This window comes from Nelumbo lutea, chromosome 5, assembly GCF_056320005.1.
Source record: "Nelumbo lutea isolate HS-2025 chromosome 5, American lotus-T2T, whole genome shotgun sequence".
Taxonomy (NCBI): domain Eukaryota; kingdom Viridiplantae; phylum Streptophyta; class Magnoliopsida; order Proteales; family Nelumbonaceae; genus Nelumbo; species Nelumbo lutea.
This window is the reverse complement of record NC_142688.1, coordinates 16,150,691-16,172,500: the sequence shown is the minus strand read 5'-3', so window position 1 is coordinate 16,172,500 and position 21,810 is coordinate 16,150,691. Positions and strand designations below refer to the sequence as shown.

General features: G+C 37.9%; 2 protein-coding genes across 3 annotated transcripts in view; both read right to left on the bottom strand.

Annotated features, from left to right (window-relative positions):
* Positions 1-9,528, bottom strand: part of LOC148850602 (protein DETOXIFICATION 27-like) — a 14,721-nt gene extending 5,193 nt beyond the window's left edge. The window contains exons 1-4 of one of the 2 annotated variants that reach the window (XR_016098792.1): positions 9,137-9,435; positions 8,464-9,005; positions 8,238-8,324; positions 8,055-8,111 (exon numbers count right to left, since the gene is read on the bottom strand). Coding sequence is in view for 1 of the 2 variants with exons in the window: in XM_088942954.1 (XP_088799080.1) it covers positions 8,055-8,111; positions 8,238-8,324; positions 8,464-9,005; positions 9,129-9,419 (977 nt within the window). In the remaining variant the exon portion in view is untranslated. Of the gene's footprint in view, positions 1-8,054; positions 8,112-8,237; positions 8,325-8,463; positions 9,006-9,128 lie in introns of both variants that reach the window. The other variant, XM_088942954.1, reaches the window with a different exon arrangement.
* Positions 9,529-18,013: 8,485 nt separating this feature from the next.
* LOC148850601 (ENTH/ANTH/VHS superfamily protein) lies at positions 18,014-19,494 on the bottom strand. The gene has a single exon (XM_088943169.1). The coding sequence runs from the start codon at positions 19,284-19,286 to the stop codon at positions 18,201-18,203; it is 1,086 nt and encodes a 361-aa protein (XP_088799295.1). The 5' UTR covers positions 19,287-19,494; the 3' UTR covers positions 18,014-18,200.
* Positions 19,495-21,810: the final 2,316 nt, after the last annotated feature.

The window sequence follows — 21,810 nt, the reverse complement described above, 5'->3', positions numbered from 1 at the left end:
ATTAGATTGGATTTGATCTAATCCCATGTAGTCCAATGTGAGTCTATTATAAATGGACCTGTCCAATTCAGTCCAATGAATATTTTAGACCATTTTGGACTGGTCCAGTCTGTTAATTTAGATTGGTTTCAACTCAAATCTAATCCATTGACACATATATTCTTATCTTCTATCAATGGATCAGATATTGGATCAATCCAATATAAATTAATTATGAACAGACCAGATCCAATCCAATATGTCATATTAGTCCGTCCAGTCCATCCAAATTCAATGTCTTATTAGTCCATCCAATCCGTTCAAATAGATTTTGATTTGGATGGAGTCCAACCCAAAACCAGTCCATTGACACTCCTATATGCAAGAAATGCAACTATCAAACATGGGTACATCTCTTCTTTATCTCATTCTATTAAAGTTCACCGACCAAAACATGTATAAAATTGTTTAAAAGAAACATATACAAACTTAATGTATTTATATCTTATAAATCAAATAATTAAAGAAAGGCAAACGTGAAAGTCATATGCTATGGGAGAGACTTATTACTAATTGTATTGTCATGCATGCCACTTTTTTATGACCTCATGAGAAGTTGAGGTTTTTCTATAGCCCATGGTTTTCACAGGCTGTCATTACCCATAAAATAATTGGAATGGCAGATGTCAGAAAAATACAAACATATGATTTCTATTGCATTCTTGATATATATTGTGATCTTGCAAAACTGTTTTGCCACCACAGCGCTCATAGGCATTTTACTTTAACAAAAACCATTTTGTATTATGTATATTCTTTGGAGGGGGATTGTTTGAAAGTGACTTTTTGAGAAAAAAAAAAAAACTTTTGGACATTTTTTACACAGGTATTCTTAAATTATAGGTACAATCAATTTTTATAAGAATGAGTCGAATGACAAGACAATTCTGAATTAAATTGCAAATCTATAACAATTCAAAATTATAAATACCTCCACCTATATGAAACTAAGATTCTCATAGTTTAAAATTTATAAATAACATTGAATAATTATACCTTCGCTTTAAGAGTACTTAAATCAAATACAAACACAACAGACCACGATACATATCTTTACCTCATGGTTTTCAAAAACGGATCGGACCGAACGATCAGACCAAAAAAATCAGTAATCGGTCAGCCATCTGGGTCCGGTTATCCCGAGTTCTGGAAGATTGGATCACTGACTTGGGCAATTGGACCGCTAAACTGTTCGACCCGAACAACAGTTCATGGGTTAATATTTTTATTTTTTATGTTTTAATTAAAAAAACAAAAAATAAAATACCTATTATATCCCAAACAGTTCAAATACCTTATTCGGTTTTCCCTGTAGCTTTAGGATTATTTCCCATTTTCCCAAGTTCCCTTCTCACTCCTCAGTCCTCTCAACCCTCACACCCTATCGAACGATCACCTGCGGCAACCATCACCTCCGACATCTGACGGCAATACACACCGACAGTGACCGGCAAGCTTGCAACGGCGAAAAGTCACCCTCACCCCAGCACTTGCAGCGGCGTCTAATGGCAAGAAAATTCACCAGCACTTGTAGCCGCGACTTGCAGCTTGCAGTGGCGGACGGAGAGCTTGCAGCAATACTCGGCACTCGACAGTGGCACTCAACACTCAACATTGGGCACTGGCAAGCCCAAGCCCAACTTGCAGGTATGCAGCGACATCGAATCCACTCGATACTCAACACTTGCAGGCTTGCAACGACAACTTGCCTGCGACCAAGTCTGACTGCCCGAGCCCACTGGCGGCGAATCCACTATCACACCACCATTACCAGCACTCGATAGTGAAACCCATAAGGTATAATTTTTTTTTGATTTTTTTTTGTGATTTAATTGATTTTTTTAATTTTTTTTATTCATTTGGTTCATCAGCCCCAAATTTATTCTTCATTTGGTTCATTATTTTGCTTTGGCATTGCTAGGCAAAGGCTTTTAGTGAATACTTTATAGTTTATAATTAGGCAAAGGCAAAGGCTAGCAGAAAGTTGCTACTTGAATTTTTGTATTAGTTTCTTGTTGATTATATGACTTGTTGAACCCTCAAATTTCATTTGATGATCAGATGCTTAGTTCTTTGTTTAATTAATCTTGCTTAATTTGTTTTTAATTTTCATATGCATATTTTGCTTAATTTTCAAATGATGATCAGATGTTGAAAGTTTTGCTTAAATTTTTGCAAGCAATTTACTCTCATTTCTAATGGAGTGGTTTTACATTTTGGTTAATTTTTTCTCAAGTATTTGCCTAATTATTTTTTGCTTATATGGAACGATTTTACATTTTGGTTGGTTATTTTAGTCAATGCAAGGTTTTAAATTTTATATTTTGTGTTTGTATGAAGGGATTTATTTTTTAGTTGGATTTCTTTGATTAAACTAAGATGCTAATACATCTGATCCAACTCCATCACAAGAGTCCATTTCTGCTTGGGAGCATGTTTCCCTTAAAGTTGACCCTCTTAATGGATCAAAGTCAATGACACGTCTTTAATGTCAAAAGACTTTTAAAGGGGGACGGATTAATAGGATGAAACAACATCTTGTCCAAAGAAAATGTGAGATTGCAATTTGTCGTAAAGTACCCCATGATGTAAGGTTCAAAATGGAGCAATCGTTGAATGAAATCAATTATAAAAAAAGAAGTGAAAAGCAACCAATGAATTTTATTGACACTAGAGCACAATGTGAAAGGAATGATAATGATGATAATATTGAGATTAGAGAAATAGATCCACCTAGTACACATGATACCTATCAAGGGAAAAAACCAACTACATCATCGGGAAAGGAGAAAGCATATTCAAGGATAATAACTAGTCATTTTGCTCCACGGACCACTCTAAGTGCACAACCTGGAATTAAGAGTGTATTGGCATCTAACAGAGCAATTAATCATGTGGACCATGATGTTATGAAGTGGTTGTGTGATGCTTGTATTCCCTTGAATGCTTTCCGTTCAAGATATTTTCAGCCTATGCTGGATGCCCCTACTACTATTGGTCCAGGGTACAAAACTCATTCATATCATAATTGTAGGACCAATTTGTTGAAGGATTTAGTTCAGGAGGTGCAAATGTCAATTGATAAATTCCGTAAGGATTGGACTACCTATGGTTGCACAATAATGGCTAACGGTTGGTTAGATACATGTAACCGAACATTGATTGTTTTTTCAGTGTATTGTCCTACAGGAACTGCATTTGTGAAGTCTATAAATGCTTTTGAAACAGTCAAGAGTGCAGAGAATTTATTTCTTTTGTTTAAGGGAGTTATTGATTGGGTAAAAGCAGAAAATGTCGTTCAGATGGTCACTAATAATGCTGCAAATTATGTAGCTACAAGAAGATTGTTGGAAGTAGAGTTTTCATGGATATATTGGTCACCTTGTACAACACAATATTTAAACTTGATGTTAAAGAAAATTGAGGAAATAGATTATGTTGCAAATGTGGTTCAACGTGCATATAGAATTACCAAATTTGTCTTCAATCATATTTTTGTACTCCCAATGCTAAGGAAGAGACCTGGTTGGACTGAGATAGTACGTCCTAGAGCCACTCGTTTTGCAACTAATTTCATTGCATTGGATATCAATTTGAAGCACATGCATGATTTGCAAAATTTGGTGACAAATCTGAGTTTTATTGATTCTAGGTATGCAAAAGATGCAAAGGAAAATGAAGTAATACAAATAGTTTTGGATTCTGAATTTTGGGCATAATACAAAATGACTATGGGTTTCACATCACCTCTTGTTAGTGCATTTGGACTTGTAGATTCTAAGTTTAGGCCTGCAATGGGGTATATGCATCATGCAATGTTGAAGGCAAAAGAATCATTTAAATTTTTTTTTAATTATAAGAGAGCTGAATATTGCCCAATCATGGACATTATTGATAGAAAATGGAATAGACAAATGGGTCAGAGGCTTCATCTTGCAGGGTATTATTTTAACCCGACCTTTCAATATGATTCGAAATCAAAAGTTAAATCCACAGTCATTATGTCTGCAATTTTTTATGTCATTGAAAAGCTTGTAATCAAATCAGATGATGTGGAGATAAAGCTAAACAAAGAGCTTACTCTTTTTGAAAATTGTCGTGGTAATTTTGGAAGACCTTTCTCAATGAAGACATTTAAATCAACACCTCTTGGTAATAAATATTTTTTTCTTATAACATGTTTATTGTTTCAATTTTCAATTTTATTTTATAAATTAAATCAACTCTATTTCATTGTATATAGGTGAATGGTGGTCGAGATTTTGTTGTGACACTCCAAAATTGAAAATTATTATTTACAGATCCTTAGCCAGACATATAGCTCATTTGGATGTGAACACAATTGGAGTGTTTTTTAAGGTATACACACGAAGAGAAGGAATAAGTTAGAACACCAGAGACTCAATGACCTAGTATATGTTCATTGCAACCTGCATGTGATGGATGGGTAAGTGCTTTAACTTTTATATTTCATGGTTGTTTTTTTTAATGCTTGCGGTTGCATCTAATGTATCATTTATTGATTTGTAGGAGAAAAACGGAAAGTCTTAACCCAATTGGGCATGAACATGTTGATGTTGTGGAAGATTAGATAGTGCACGATGATGAAGATCCTCAATTACTTGATGATAATGAGAATGATGATATGTTTAAAGCTTATCAGACAACATTTCCAATAATGGAATCACCATCAGGAAAAAGAGCTATGACTGATGGTAACTATCATTGATATTATCTTAAATGACATTTCCATATTTGATTATTTTAGCTATTTTTTGAGTTCTAATTTTCAATTTTATGATGATAAATTTTTCATTGAACAATGGGGAATCATGGAGGAAAATGCAACCAACACCCAAGATGGAGATGTAGATGAAACACAACCTCCCGAAAATGAAGATGAAGATGATGGTAAAATACCACATAGCTTTGGTTGGTGATTGGTACCATTGAAAAGTGGGGCCAACATATCTGGAGAATTTGGATGATTAGATTAGTGAACCAAACTCTATGTTGAACTTGAAGTTTTGATTTGTGTTTAATATTTGGTGAATTTGGTTTTTGATCTTTTTGTTACTTGTGTTTATGATCTTTTTATTTTTGAACAAGAAGTCCAAAGGAAACTCTGAAAGGCTTGACCATCTAAAGGGGTCCCTTTCCATAAGGTGAAAGAAAGTACTCCTTTTATACTTTGCATTGCTTATGGCCTTATAGAAGTTTTTCTTACATTTTTCTTTATATATTTGGAATACAGGTTAAAAGGGCTTATCAGAAATTCAAAGAAAGTAGAAGTTGAAAGCCTAAAATAGCTAATGGTAAGGTGCATTGAGCTGTTATAATGAATATTTCTCAAGGAATGATTTTGTTTCTCAATTATAAGTTACAACTTTTTTCTATTAATTAAAAATTTTATTTATCTAACTAATGGTAAAATGCATTGAGCTGTTATAATGGGTATTTTCTAATAAGCAGGGGGAAGAGGACTTGATGGAAAAAATAGAAGAAGAACTTGTATTTGTAATGATTGATGAATGATGGAATTCTTTGCAAAATCCGAAGCAAAAAGGAGACAAGGTGGTAGGTCAACTCTCTTCTTGAACATACAAAATCTATTGAATGAGTTCGTGACAATTATATATGATTCTAATGCACAAAGAAGAAGCAAGTAAAGAATAAAGGCAAAAAGTGACAAACATTCTGAAGCAAACAACGGATAAAGGTGACCATGGGAGATAGGTAAAACCCATTTCTGTATTCTAGAGTCATGATCATGGATTCCATCTTTTACTCATCCTTATGATGTAAATTTTCTTTCTTTAGTTCTAGTTGTTAAGCTTGTTACTATTACAGCCAAGAGTTCCATGTTTCTCACAAGCTTTCAGTGCCTTCACCCTAGTGTTTTGAACAAATATAATTTTTTAAGTAGCTCAATCATGTAAAGGAAATTTACTATGAATCCATTACAGCCAAATGTTTATGCTATGAATCCATTTCCATTTGTATTCCTCATTTTGATTTCATTATGATTAAAGGAAATTTACTATTTTCAATTGGTTAATTTAAGGTGATTTATTAGGACCTTAAATTCTTGTTTATTGAAAATGCTGAATTACATCAAACATATGGGTGATTATGTGATTATGACTGTAGCTTGATATATGATGAAAAAGAAACTATGATTGTAATTACATGATTCTTTATTTGAAAAGATCTTGCTTATTAAAGGTGCTAAACCATTTTTTCACACATGCCTTTTGATATGCTTCATTTCCACTTGTTAAAAGGACATTGCCATTTTTTTCTGATTTCCATTACACAAATGAGTTATTTTGACTGGGATGTTTCATTAGTCAATAGCAATTCTATCCTTAAAGACCTTCATATATACGTAGGTTGTGGTGTTTGGTTGCAGTTATAAATAAATTACTAATATTTATTAGACCACCCCTTTATTGAAGAATGTACAAAACTACAAATCTTTTGAAAATACAGATCTGTACAGAACTACAAATTATTAGAGTACCCCAAGGCAATATGGATCCAAGCTGCCTTGCGTTAGGGCCTTGGGTTTTTGGTTATTAGACTACATATCTTTTGGCATGGAAGATTCAGGTAGGCCAAAGGGTCTAAGTACTACAGTTGAAAATTTTTCTATATTTTTTGAAAAAAAAATCTGTATTTTTTTTATATTTTCTGTATTTTATTATTTTTATTTTTCATATATTGTTCTTTTTCTTATATTTTTCTGTGTATTTTTTGTATTTTATTTAAATTTCTATGGTATTTTTATTATATAAGTATTTTTTGTTATTTATTTATTTATGACATCAGGGTGGAACCGTTCAACTCAGATGGTTGAACCACCGAATAAAAAAGCGATGCCCTGACCGGTTCAGTCACCGGTTCGATTCTAAAAATCATGCTTTGCGTAACTTGCATGAAGCTTGTACTTAAAGAAGTTCAATCCACCCCAGAAATCATAATTCCACCCAATTCCGGGGCGGGTACGGGTGTTGTAGATGAAATTATTTATAAAGTTGTAAGTCTACGGCTAAAATCAGAATTATGAGGTGGGGTGCAGTCTAAAAATCATTATGCTTTTAATTAATGTGTATGCGCAGCATAGCCCAGTCCAGCATCATGACAGTCGAACATGAGAATTTCTCCCACGTTCCACAATACAATGCTCAAAAGTGTGAACAGAACTTTTGCTTGCAGAGAATCGTGTCGCCAAGCATGCTCTGGAAGTTTCCCTCAGCGCCTTTTTATTTGACATGACTGTAGAGGTCGAGAGAAGAAAGAAGAATTTTGAAAAGATGACGTCGCTGGTGGCGTCGCGTGCACCTCTTTCGGAAAAAGAAGAAACCGTCCAATTTAAGGTGGATGATAAGGCCACGCGGCCCACGCCTTCTTGTTTCAATTTTAGAAATTTTGAACGGTTTTAAAATTTTAATTTCCACCGTGTCACAAATCAAATTTGCTGATAATTAAGGAATGTTATGATGGTTGTTGATGGAGTCGTAGAGTTTAGTTATTTGTAATTTTTTTTTGACAAGTAGCTATTTGTAATTCAGTTGACTCTTTATGGGGTTATCATATTAATTAGTTTCGTGTTTATCAAAAAAGTTAGCTACTGCCTGGGGCGGATTAGCTGGAGACAAAAACATATACATCCTGCTGAATAATTTTGTCACCAGCTAGTGGCGTGTTCAATTGTAGGTAGTTCAGCCGGTATCGGCTTTAGTCAGAGCAAAGTCAGTCTTCGAACAGCGTTTATAGTCTTGCATCGGGAGTATCTCCATATTTTATGTTTTATTTTATGGGGAGATATTACAAATGCAAGGCTGTGATGGCTGTTCGAATGGAATTTGCTCTGCCTGAATCCTGTTTCAGTTCAGTCGGGTGTCTATAATTTTGTCTCCAGCTCATCTGCCAGTCCCCATTTTCTTTCTTTCCTTTTTTTTTTCACATTTAAGAAAAATCAGATAGAATAAGAATAAGTGAAGAATTCGTACCCAGTTCCAGCGAAGAACGCAAGAGGAATCATCATCTCCCACCCGTTGATTGTCATACTGAAACCAGGAAATAAATACGCCACAGAATGATTTCACAACTCGGTAAAACATATATGAGATAGAAATTAAACGTTCAATATATCATATATATATGCAATTCCAAGAACCGGAACAAATAAATACCAGATAGACAAGGCATCGACCGCAATCTTGGCATTTTTCAGGTTCCCAGTCATCAATACCAGAACTCTGTAGTACCAATTCTCCAAGCTGTACAACATAACATGTAAAAGAAAAAAATAGTGTAAAATTTCTTCATATATAGTTGGGAGTTGGGATACCGGACACCCCTCGGTGAGATCGACAGAGAAAGGAAAGATGAAAGATGCAATGATAAACCATATTATACCAGAGCATGACCCCTGATGCTATTGAGAGTTTTAGAAACTCCCAGAGGCCAGAGAAGGCATGAATGGAGAATCCAGTCCAAGACAGAGGGCAACCACCGCAAAGCGTATAACCAAACAGACCAAGAACCAAAACCCACCACGAGAAGTTCAGAGTTATTGCAGTTCCCACCATACCAAACTTAAGCCCGTAAACAAATAACCAGCTCACGAAGACGTGAACCACCAGAGCTGCCAACGACACCCAGGCGATCACGGTTGTCTTAAGCTGGCTCTGCAAGAACCTCTGCAATGGAAACTGAAAAGCGAAGCTGAAGTGAAGTGGGATTAACCAAATGGACACCAACCCCGCTTGCTCCGCCACATCTGTGGGTTGCCCCAATAACTTTAGAATAGGCGTGGCGAATATGTACATGGGCAGGAGCAGAACCGCACAGAGGACCATAACTATCCATGAGCGTTGCATATAGATCCCCAACATGTGGTATCTCTTCGCTCCGAATGCCTGCCCACACAACGTCTCTAACGCGCTCGCCATCCCCAACTGATGTAACACACAGAAAGATTCATTCAAGATCACTAAAGCCGGCTCACAGGCTTGCAGTTTTAACGTTTCTTTTTTCAATCTGATTTACAGTGAGAGATAGAAATTAAGAGAGAGAGATGCCAAGAGACCAAAGGCAAAACCAGCGATAACAGTGTTAGCGATGGAGATGGAAGCGAGCTCCAGATCACCCAGGTGGCCTGCAAAAGCTTGGGTAATGACATTCATGGAGAAGGACGCGACGCGGCTAAGTATGGCAGGGCCGACGATGTGCCAAAGCTTCTTTGATTCGATCCAGACCCTCCTTACCAACTTTTGATCATGATGCTCATCTGGCTCTGGTACTCGGACGGTCGGTGACGATCCATCTAACAATGGAACCTTCTCCTCTCCTCCTCTGCGGTCGCTCTGCATCCTTGTGAGTCTCGCGTCTAAACTTCAGAAAAGTGAAAATAAAAAGAGATTAAAAGAATAGCTCTCGGCGACCCACATAGTTCGGGCCTGAGAGGGAGAAGAATTACAATTCTTGACAAATGGCAAATGACAAATGACACATATAAAAAGACCTATAGAAGAAGGGGAAGTCAAAGTTGGAATTGTGATTGAAAATGATCAAATACGAGAAGTTCTATTTGTTATTTAAAATTGAAAATCTCTAGAAACGAATCCCAAAGGAGCCCGGATCTCCTGCACTCAAAATGGTGTGTGGGCAGCGGTGCTCTTCGAATCAGTAATGAACACGTTTGGTGTTTATATGTGCATCCTGTTCTCATGTGTGAATGAGTATCAAACGGTAAAACTTTCGTTAATTTACAATATTTTTATTTTTAAAACTCAAAAAAATTAAAAAGAAATAATAAACACAGAGAACCAAGTCTTTTAAGAATTCCTAACTTCGGACTAATGCTATCTACTATTAACGACTTGGGAAGACCTTTTTCCAAGCCTAAGTTCGGTGTGGAAAATCTACTTGTTTAGTTCGTTGAATCTTTACAGCGGAACTCTTGGAAATATGAAATATAAACCGGGATTCGATTTTCTTTAAATCTTCAAAAGCTACAATAACAAGTCACATGCCTTCTTCTTCACCGATCCAAAAACGACAAGAATAGAGTTGCTGCAACTGTAATCAAGCAAATGGCCAAACTCTCTTTCTATTTGTAGTATAAGAATATGAATGAAAAAAATAATGCAAAAAAAAAAAAAGGATTGTAAGATTTAAAACATGAATTTCAGACATTTCAGAATGTGCTCTGCAACTCGATCATTGTCAGGAATTTAACCACTGAGATGTTAGGTCCTCTGACATCATACCATGATAATAAAGGATTTGGTTCTGATTTTACTTTCCCTTGGTATTGATAATCCTGTAAAGGATTTGGTTCTGATTTTTAGGTCGAACCGTCCGAAGCCTTCAACGGTTTGGCCATTTTAATTTTTCTAAGTTTTTTATTTTTGTTTAGGAACGGGTCCTCCGTATATTTCAAATGATCAGACCCGTGCGATGCACGGGAACCGGACCCCTGACTGGTTTATTGTCCGAATCGGTTCTAAAACCTTGGGTTAAACAATCAAAAAATGATTAATTTAAAAATCCACTAAGTTTCAATAAAAATAAATATTAACAAAACTTGGTAAATATTAAAAATGTGTTTTAATTCCACTTAAAAATCAAACTTAATAAACACTAATAAAAATAATAAAATTTAAATATAAAAATATTAATTGATAATTTTAATAATATTATTAGATAACTTATGAGATGAGACCATTATTCTGCATTACATTTAAAAAGACATTATTATTACAATTCCAAAGCCTCATTATTACATTTAAAAACAGAGGGATTAAATTCTTGGTTAGCAGTTACACTATAGTGGACTCCTCTAACATGATAAGGACAGCTGGAATCATTTTATTTGGTTAGTAGAGGGAAGGGAACGGGATCTGCTCCTTACATGGGGGAGCTTCAACCCACCGTGCATTGGGAACATCTCCCGTCAATAATAATTCATAAGTAGGGGAGATGTTTCCAATGCATGGCACAATGTGTAGGTGAGGCGCGAGCGAGGCGCCCTGTGTGAGAAGCAGATCCGGTCTCAAAGGGAAGTTTGTAGGAAATTAGGAATTAGGAAATCCGGACTGCTCTGAGGTGACGTGGTCCCAGGTGGCCGATGTAGATTCAAAATTTGGATCTACATGTGAGATCTTTTCTCCTCCAGTGGTGGGTTCATGTGTCAAAGATCAATTGACACGTGTCCCCCCTTCCAAATCCATTTATTCCTCCTGTTATATACATCATTCAACTCCCACTCCCACCAACATAATCAGAAAAAGGAGAAGAATATGCTACTACACGAGGTGACTGGACAAAGGCCAACATGCACTCTTTGGTCAGACTGCTCTGAGGTAACTTGGTGCCAGGTGGCCGATGTATCGAGTTTGTCCATCATCATTAACAAACGTCAAATTTTTTCGGAGAAATATGGAAACACTCGATACAGAATTTGGAATTCCATCCCCCTACTGCCGGTCCTCTCCCCCTTATAAACCACATCCTCTCCGTGAATTTGACATCAATACTACAGGGTTATAAAATTCTGATCTGGGTTGATCGGTTATTCTCCTAAAATTTTCTCCTTAAGTGGTATAGATGACTAAAAAAAGAAGGGCGCCCAATCCCTTTGACCATCATGAATGAATTTTTATGATATCCCCATTTTTATCATGTCCATATAATACTTAACCATGCCAAATGTTTTATATCAAGGGAGGTGTTGTGAAGGGGAAAAAAGAAACGAAGAGAAAGAATTTAAACACAATGCCATTCAAAAATACCTGAAGCGGAAAATGCCAAAATTTTTAACAAAATAAAAAAAGAAAAAAGAAAAAAACGCAGAATACCAATAATCCTTAGCAATCGTGAAAGCTTAACGAAAAATACCTGAAGTAGAATACCTGGAAATGAGCACTGGACACTGCAGAACAAGAGGAAAAATGTTAAACAACATTAACAATCGTGAAAACCCAACTCAGTAAAAGAAGGAAGGAGCAGAGATGGAGGAATACCTGTTTCTTGCGGAAGAATCGCCGTTCTGTAACGAGAAGAATTGGGGTTAGGGTTTTGCTTGAACATCGCTCCAAAGGTGTAATGTGCCGGCACAGCCTACTTTTGCGGGCCATCCTCGGCCGGCACACGGGCCAGGGCGGGCCGTGCCTGCCTCGCCCGGCAGTCCAGCATGGCCCTGAGCACAAGCCCATGCAGGCTGGGACACGGGCGGCATAATTGTTTTTAGAGAAATTGAAAAAAAATGAAAAAATTAAAATAAATTCTAAGATATATATAAAATTAAAAAAATCTTAAAATTTTATTCTATATGAATTTTGATATATACAATTGTTTATATATGTAATAATAAAATGAAGCTGAAAAAAATTATAATAAAATTAGAATAAATTAATGTTATATGGAAAAATTCCTTATTAATATCCTGTACATTGGGTTTAGTGCCACTTTGGTCTCCGAACTTTAAAATGCAACAATTAAGTATCTGAACTTTCAAAACATGCCAATCCAAGACCTGTTGTTAACTAGTCATGCATTAAGTCACATTTGAATCCTTCGAGTGTTATCTAAATTTCTTTATCAATTATCTAAATGCCCTTCTCTAGGGAAAGTTTGAACCATCTTGTGAAAATCTATCTTCAACCTCCAATGAGTGCATGACCTGTCTCAACCCCACAACCATCACTACATAGGTTGACAATGGAGGTGCCGCTCCTTAATGTCAATCTCCTATCAACAGCAAGGCCCCATTTCTGCTCTATTCCAAGATTTGCAAACCCTTAGAATCACAGTTAGTGTCTCCTAAAGAGAAAGGTTCTTGAAGATTAGTCCCAGGGCGCATGGAGTATTAGTTCATCCCAGTTCTAGAACTTGCCTTCCTCCTCCATCAAATTTTCCTTAGGCTGTATTTGGTTGCAATTAAAATTTATTTGCATTAGTATAAATGCATAGGAGTATAAATGTAACCAAATGCAATTCTTGTTTAATTTTGTTTTGGATTTTACTTTATTCTGTTTTATGTCTTTAATTTCATTTATACCACAATCCAACAAAATGAACTAAGACTTAAAACAAAAATAAGTTAGAATTTACACTGTCATGGTTTTGTATCAATGCAAATTTATTTGCACTGCAATCAAACACGACCTTAAAAACAAAAGAAATTGTCAATAACCGATAACCAACACACCTAACAAGCTCCTTTGCTCAATTAATTAAAAGCTGAAACAAATCAATAAAAACAAAAATGTTAACAAATCAGGATCCAAGATTCATCATTAATCACATCCTGTGTATTACGTAGACAAAAAAGGGCCTTGGTTCCCAAAAGTACAGGAACTTCAACGTACTCCAATCCTCAATGATGAGGGTAGATTTGGCACTCCAGTGAAATTGCCACACGTGGCACCTCGTGACAACTAGGCAAATACCCAGGCAACAACTTTCTAAGTTGGTGTCCCACTCGGGCACCGGTCTGGTTGGCTTGGCGTAGCCTGGCGCGACCTGCACGCGGCCTGGTGTGGCCTGCGTGCGACCTGGCGCGGCCTGTGCGACCTGGTCGGATCAACCTGGCACATGATCCGACTTGGCCGACCTGGCAACCCACAAGACGCCCACCGATGAACCATAACAGCATGCCCCGCGAGCTCGGTAACTCACCAAGGAGCTCGCCAAGGAGGTAGGCAACTCTCCAAGGAGCTCGCCACCAAGGAGTCAGGCATCTCGGCAAAGCTCGCCACAAGCAGCTCTGCATAGCCCAAGGAGCTCGGAATAGCTCCCTCGGGCAGCTCGCCACTTGTAGGGTAGCTCGGTACAGAAGAGTAGTTTGGCGTATCGTAGGAAGATCTCCTGCTTGACAACCTGACCCAGACACCGACCTGCCGATTGACATAGGCGCCGACCTAACAACCTGGCCCAAACACCAACCCGCCGACTGACACAGGTGTCGACCTGACAAACTGACCCAGACATCGACCCGCTGACTGACACAAGCGCCGACCTGACAACCTAGCCCAGGCGCCGACCTGGCTGCTTGACACAAGCGCCAGCCTGACAACCTTGAGGAGTACACCATCGTACCATGGTTCTGACGGGATGGTAACCCCTGCTCTCTAGCTCTCTTATTTCTCCCCAAGCTCTCTGTAATTAGAACGCTAACTTAGGCATCGGAGAGCCCGTTGGGAAAATACCCCCGAGTCCTCTAATTCAGTTCTCGCAGGTCCCTCAGCTCCCGCCGCCTACAAAGGAGAGGAAATCACCTCACGCAGAGGGTAGTCGGGTTGCGCTGCACCAAGGAGCTCCACCATCCTCTAAGTTGCAGGCCGCCTAGGAGCATGTCAAATGACGAGTCCACTAGGGAGCATGCCACCAGGCAGTTCGCCACCAAGCAGTTTGCCACCAAGGAGCTCGCCACCAAGGAGTTCGCCACCAGGCAGTTTGCCACCAGGGAGTTCGCCACCAGGCAGTTCGCCACCAGGGAGTTCCCCACCAGGCAGTTCGCCACTAAGTAGCTCTCCACCAGGGAACTCACCACTGGACAGTTCTCCACCAGGGAGTTCGCCACCAAGCAGTTCTCCACTAGGGAGTTCGCCACCAAGTAGCTCATCACCAAGGCACGCCACCACCGGATCAAATAACGAGGTACTTAGCCAAAAAAAATTTATACATCACAAAAATTTGGTACGTGACCAGAAACGGTTACATCACTCAATGATACATGAGATAAAAAAATGAGATATTCCATAGAGCACATAAAAGAAGAAAAGAAGATTTCAAGAAAATGAAGAAAAAAAACTGTAAATCTATCTTAGGTAGTGTTTGCAGTAAAATTTTATTTGCATTAGTATAAATGTATGGAAGTGCAAATGAAAAAAAATGTAAATTCTCATTAATTTTATTTTGGATCTTACTTTATTCTGATTCATGTCTATTTTATTTTATTTTTATTACAACCAAACAAAATATGCTAAAATTTGAAACAAAAATAAGTCAGAATTTACGTTCAAATAATTTGTACTGTCATAATTTTGTATCAGTGCAAATATATATATATATATATATATTACATTGTAATCAAATACAGCCTAAAAAACAGATCAAGAAACTGGGAAACCCAAAACAGGGGAAGAAACCAAAACCCCTTTGCTTCCATTGACATCAAATCGACTCATTTGCCCATCAGAGATAATCGACCCATCTGTGAGGTTTCCTGCAAATTCTTTGAGCACCAACAAATCATTTGGATCACAGGTCAGACTCAGTGTTCCAAGACACAAAAATGAGCAAACAAAACAGACTATGAAAACTCATTGGATGAAAATCATCGGAATGAACTCCAACACCGCCATGACTGAAACCGAATGAAGTCCCCACTTCAGATTAATGGCAACCGCCCCATGAACTTTAGTCAATCTGATAATATGCTATACACTGCTCCTCATAAAAAGAAGCCCAAATTGACACTTGGAAACCACTTCCCAAAACAGCTTAAGGCTCCGTTTCTTTGTGATACGAATGCCAAATTGGGGTATGATGTACCTTGGTTCACGTTTGCAAGCGTTTATTTGAAACATAAAAAGTAATAATTATCAGAATAAAAATGTATTTCTAATAGTTTTGTACTCTAAAAAAAGAGCACTACTGTATCTATTTTTTGGATACAATTTTGTATTATTTTGATAATTAACTTTTTCACCAAAGTTAAATGCATTGGAGCATTTAATGATGGGCCCACACTTTTGTATCAATTTCAAACAAACAAAATAAATGCAAAAATAGTTTAAATTGTGAACCGTGTTTGCATTCATGAACCAAAAGAAAAAGGTAAATATGTAGTGTACATATTTGCATTTGCATTGCAACCAAACGCAGCCTTAGCAACAACACTTCCAATGAAGCAACATTTCACAAGTCACCTGAAGGAGAATATTAGAAATCCAAATGTAAGAAGTTTCTTCGAACCCATATCCTAAAACATCTCAAAAATCACAAACAAAATTCTTATCAACATTGAATAGAGAGAGATGCCCCGAAGCAACTTGTTTACAGAATCGACAATTTCTGGCCCGATACCATTGCAAGGAAACAGAGTCACTTGAATCAATGCAGATGAAATCTGTTTAACTGAAAGGCTACGAAGAATGTATTTGAAGATTTGAGACGTGTTTTGGAAAGAACTTGGGTAAGAAATTATATAGGGGTGATGAACAGTATTTTATTTTCAATGGTAATTTTGATATTTTTAAAAATTTAAAGTCATACATGATATTATATGATACATAGAACTGACATTTCATTAAATTGCCATATTTTAAAAGTTCAGATATCAAATTGTCACATTATAAAGTTTAAGGACCAAAGCGATATTAGACCCAAAATATAGGATACTAATAATGGGAAATTTTCGCTATAGATCATGTTGTCGGGTGCCAACATGGCCCTTTATTGTGTCATGGCATGCCGGCCCACAGGCCTGGAAATCCAAGCCTAACATGGCCGAAGGGTAAGGGCCAGGCTATGTCACAGTGCATGTCATGTTGGGCCATGTCAGTCCATAAGCGCACAGCCCACTTTACAGTTCGAAGGTTTCCTAACTTCTTAGCATTGGGTTTTTCTGAATTCTGATAGTTTTCTCAAAAAATGGCTAACAAAATAAGAATTTCAACCATTAAAGGTTAAAAACAGTGTCACATCAGAAAACGACATCAGAGATTTGACTTCAATGGTAGAATTTGTTAGTTTGGAAAACGATAAATTAGGCCCCATTTGTCATCACTCTCTTGATTGATTCTTGTGATTCTTGTGTTTCAAAGATTGAGAAATGGGATTGCAGCGTGGATTTTGGTTTCTATTTCAAAACCATGATGAAAATGGGTCCAAAACCTATGATTCTTAGGTCATATTTGAGAGTGTTTAAGTTAAAAATAAGTGTTCATTCAAATAAGTACTTATTTATATTTGACATCCAAAATTTTCAAGTGTTTATTTTTTAAAATAAGTACTTATTTTATATTGAGTGTTTGGTAGTCTTTTTCTCTAATAAGCATTTTTAAAATAAGCATTTATCCTTAATTGAATTTTATAAAAACCCTTTTAAGAAAACACTTTTATGAAGCACTTTTACAAAAGCTTTTTTATGAAAGCACTTTATAAAACATAAAAGTGCTTTTGTAATACTTTTGTAAAAGCGCTTTCATTAAAGTGCTTTCGTAAAAGTAATTTTATAAAAATACTTTTGTAAAAGTGCATTTGTAAAAATGTTTTCATAAATATACTTTCTTAAAAGTGCTTTCGTAAAAGCACTTTTTTAAAATTCAATTAAGGATAATTTTATAAGTGGTATTTTGAAATTCAACTAGAGATAGTTTTGGAAGAAAAAAAACTGAACAAGTGCTTATTGTATAAATACTCAAAAAAATCTGAAAATTTGGGCTTAAAAAATAAGTCTTTGTTTTTAAAATAGCACTTATTTCGAATTTATTTCCCAAATACTAATAAGTGCTTAATGATCCAAATAAACACTTATTTTTAAACACTCAAACATGGCCTTAGAGGCAAAAGATTTCACTTCTAACTTCTAAGAATCGAGGATTATGAGAATCTTGATTCTCCCTACATTCTCATGTCTTGTTAGGAACACATGTGCCATCAGCACACGAGAGAACAAGGGCAAAGTTATCATTTCATGCCCAAAACGAACTTTAATTGATTAAACCCCACTCTCATCATTTTCTTTCTTCTTCTTCCCTGTCTTCCCCAATGACTCTCTATTCTCAAGGCTGACTGGTAAGTTTGTTTTCTTTTTTCCATTTTGTATTCATTTTCGCATTGAAAAATCCCTGGAAGCGTTCTATGTTTTACTATGCATTTGGTATAGCTTCCGTTTACTATGAAAGTGCACCAAAAGGTGGATGAAAAAAAAAAGTGTAGGAGATCCAGATCAGAAAAAGAAAAACAGGTAAACAGCCAAGAGTGGACTCTTTCCGGTGTCCCTCTTGTATTGTATTGTATTGTATGATTTGAAGTACAAACAAGCTAGGCAATATCCACTACCAAAAATAAACAAATAAATAAAGAACGGGAACCCGGTTCAAGTTATGCGTCTCATGCGTGCGCCCGAGACAGAATGATCAGACAACCGACTCCAAGATCGTTTTAGAAACCCGGTTCAATTGTAACCTACCTGATGAGAACCGAACCGAGTCCCCCGATCTTAGAAATCTCTCGCCGAATCGAGCTGACTCGCTCACCATCAATCTCCTTTCCACCGTTTCCGGCCTCACCCCCGCTTCGGAATCTTTCGTCGTCCCTATCCTGTCCTTCACCTCCCTAATCAAGCCCCATAATAGTTCTGCCGCGGTGGTCTTGTTATTTAAGAACTGCAGTGATAACCGTTCTTTGCAGTTCTCCATTCTCCTAAGAACACAGACTAGTTCCACCGACTCCCCGAAACTCAGACTGCTCAGTCTCTCTCTAAGCTCATATATTCGGAGCGTAATCTCCTTCTGGGCCGACTGGTAATCATCAGCTATCAGCTTCATCACCTCGTAGACCAACTTGTTGCTCTGAGCGTGCACCGGATCGGGTGCTTTGCACATTTCTTCCACCGCTCCCACGAAAGCATCTATTTCTTTTATCAAATCTCCATTCAGAAGTGATGACACCTTCTCTTCTTCTTCTTCCGATACATCCTTCTCACCGACGCCGAGCGTGGAAGAAGAAAGAAAAAATCCACCCAAAATCCTACAAGTGAATATAAGTTGCTCTAGAACCCTTGCATACCATCTTACCCACGACGACAATTCCCACGTCTCGGAATTAGCATAGTCCCGGAAGTTGGAGAGGTTGAGATAGTTTCGGCCGCCCGAAGAAGGGTAGATGGAAAGCTGGTCTTGGAGGATGAAGGTGCCCCGTCTGATGATGTTATGAACGGTGATGAGGCACTTGAGGGCCACAGAGGAATTGTGAGTATTCTGTAGGCGGTCCATTAAAGTAATGATGCAGACGGAGGCGGTAGCTCGGGAGCTGTGGCCGAAGGCAAGAACGGCGGCGATGTGCTTCTCATGCGGTGGGCTTGATGGCTCGTGTGTTGTGGCTCGGAGGACAGCGAGATGTAGAGCCGTCGTGTTTGGCTTGGACAGCAGAGCTGCTTTGCTTATAGATGCCTTATCTTTGAGAGCGCCTACGATATCTCTTAGCTTCGTTCGCCGCCCCATCTTCGCTCTGATTCAATAGACACTCCCCTCGGCCCTCAGGCAGACAGCAGTAGGGAAGGGAAGACTTGCGGAGAGAGAGAGAGAGACGACGAGATTGTATGATTGACCTCATTTATTTCGATGAGGATGTAGTTCCATAATTATTGGTGCCTCCTAAAAATTATTAACTATCAACGGGGAAAGTCGCTTTTTAGACGGGTCGTGTAGAAACCTTACGGAATACGGATGGTAATTGGCAACACAGCATGAATGGTGATCGGTGGATAGCTGATAGCAGACCTTCCTCCTCTTGTGTTAGGTCGGCCACTTGATAACAGCTGAATTGGCAGAACTACTGAATGATTATTGCGGGCCCGTTTGGCAAGTATTTTTAAGAACATCTTCTCGTAGCATACATATTTCTGTGCATCGTTTTTGGTCTTTCCACGTGAAATTAAAACGCGGAAGACACGGGAAGCTTCATTTAGAGCTTCCTTCCCACGGCTTTTTGACACCTTGTCTAAATGGGAATAGACCAATTTTCAGTCTTCCCAGCTTGTAAGCAGCCGAAAGACCGTGTAAAAAGACATGACAAAATGATTTATTGTCAGTCCGTTTGGCAAGTCTTTCTAAGAAGATCTTCTCGCAGCTTTGACAGTTAATAGACACATTGAGCTTTTGACATAAGATCTAGGCAGCCCGAAGACCGTTTGGCAGACACATATTTCCGTGCATCATTTCGAGTCTTACCATGCAAGATTAAAACGCGAAAAACACCGGAAGCTTCATTTAGAGCTTCCCGAAATTAGTCCAAAATAAACTTCCCGCATCTTTTCGATGCCCCATCTTTTGGTGATGAAATCTTCCACATGCCAAACGAAAATAGACTGATTTTCAGTCTTCTTAACTTTTAAATAGCCAAAACACCGCACTAAAATATAGACCAAACTGGGCCTGCTTTATTTGCTTTTAATGAACCAAACTAATCGTTCAGAAGATAAGAAGAAAGTTATTTTCAGTCCAGCCATTTCAATTTTCAAAGCACACTTATTAATTTATACTAAAAGGGGTGGGTGGGTGGGCTTACGGGCTGGATTTTGGGCCTGAGGAGTGGGAACGAAGGAATGAAAGGATCAGCATGGGGGAGTGGCCCTTTCAAGCAATACTTATATTGCCACGCATAGCTCATTTTGTCTATAGGATTGGGAAGGTGGGTCCCATTGACTTGGTGTATTTAGGTGGATCTGAAGTAGCAAGTACAGTAAATGATGGTTAAATCAGATGGTTTAAAAACATAAAATTTGGCTAATTATGTGTGGCCAAGATCCATCTGATCCCTGAAGACCGAAGTACGGCGTGCGTTTGCAACTGGTCTCTGGATGAGCTTTTCATTGCTATCTCTCTTCTTAACTCCTAATTATCAGAACCAACCATATATTAAATTTGGATGGGTTCCACCTTCATGTGTGATGAATTTAATAATCATACAAGTAATGAGTTATGGGGATTTATAAGAGAATTTATTCTCGGGGTTCCGGACCATAGGTCATAGATAGCTGTAAAATTCAAAATCATCTTCCAATCCAAGCTGAATTCTGCCCTAATTCATGTTCAGCATGCTACTCTCGGTCTGCTGCCTTAATCCCTGATTCCCCTACTGTTGTGGTAATTGTTTTTATTTTTAAAATAAAATCGTACATTTTTCTAAATACCCCGTTAAAGTTTCCACATGTCATGCCAACCCACGTCAAAAATATAAACAACTAAAACTAAGAAACTTGGACTAATATGCAGTAGGCCAAGATCTCTATCAACATAATATAATCTCAAGAAGTTATCCTATTTCTTAAACTAGAAATTCAAGACTACTACATCTATGGTTATACTAGAGAGAAGAGAGAAAGAGCACTAATTATATATTAACTTCACATAAGAGAATTCATTAAATAGTTAAAAAATGTAACATATCTGTCAATTACTCTATATATATTTTCCATTTTCAAACAAGAAAAACTTGCACTTGAAATAAATTAGGAATTGTTGCTGCACGGATTGGTCGGGGTAATGAGGTAAATTCATTTTCAGATCCCGCGTGTTGGCCAATGACTTTGAGGCCTCATAAGAGGTGAGCCGAAGTCGAGGACTGCAAGTCGAGGCAAGATATTCCTTCCAAGGTCCATGGTAATCGAGGATTGTAGGCTGAGGCGGAGTCCCTAGTGACCAGAGATACTACAAGACAGGGAATGTCATAGGTCTCGGGCGAGTACACGAGGCAGAGGCTCCGACGCTTAAGTTAGTATTGGGTGTAAAATAGGAGAGGGTGCAGGAGAGGCCTTTGCAATAGTCCTTGGATGCACTAGATCTCCTAAAGTAAATGCTAAGAAGGCAAGGTAGGTGCAGGGAGTAAATGAGTGAACTGTGTTAAGATTTTCTGTTCCGAATCCCCTTTAAGGGGCAGTTACCTCTTATTTATACTTGAGCGTGTTGGAGGTAGGTGAAGATGAACACCCTAGATGAGAGTCGTACGAGGTCAGGTTGCAGGCCC

Bases quoted from the DNA above. Each gene is read 5' to 3' on its own strand.
- LOC148850601 (XM_088943169.1), bottom strand. From the start codon at position 19,286: ATGGGGCGGCGAACGAAGCTAAGAGATATCGTAGGCGCTCTCAAAGAT.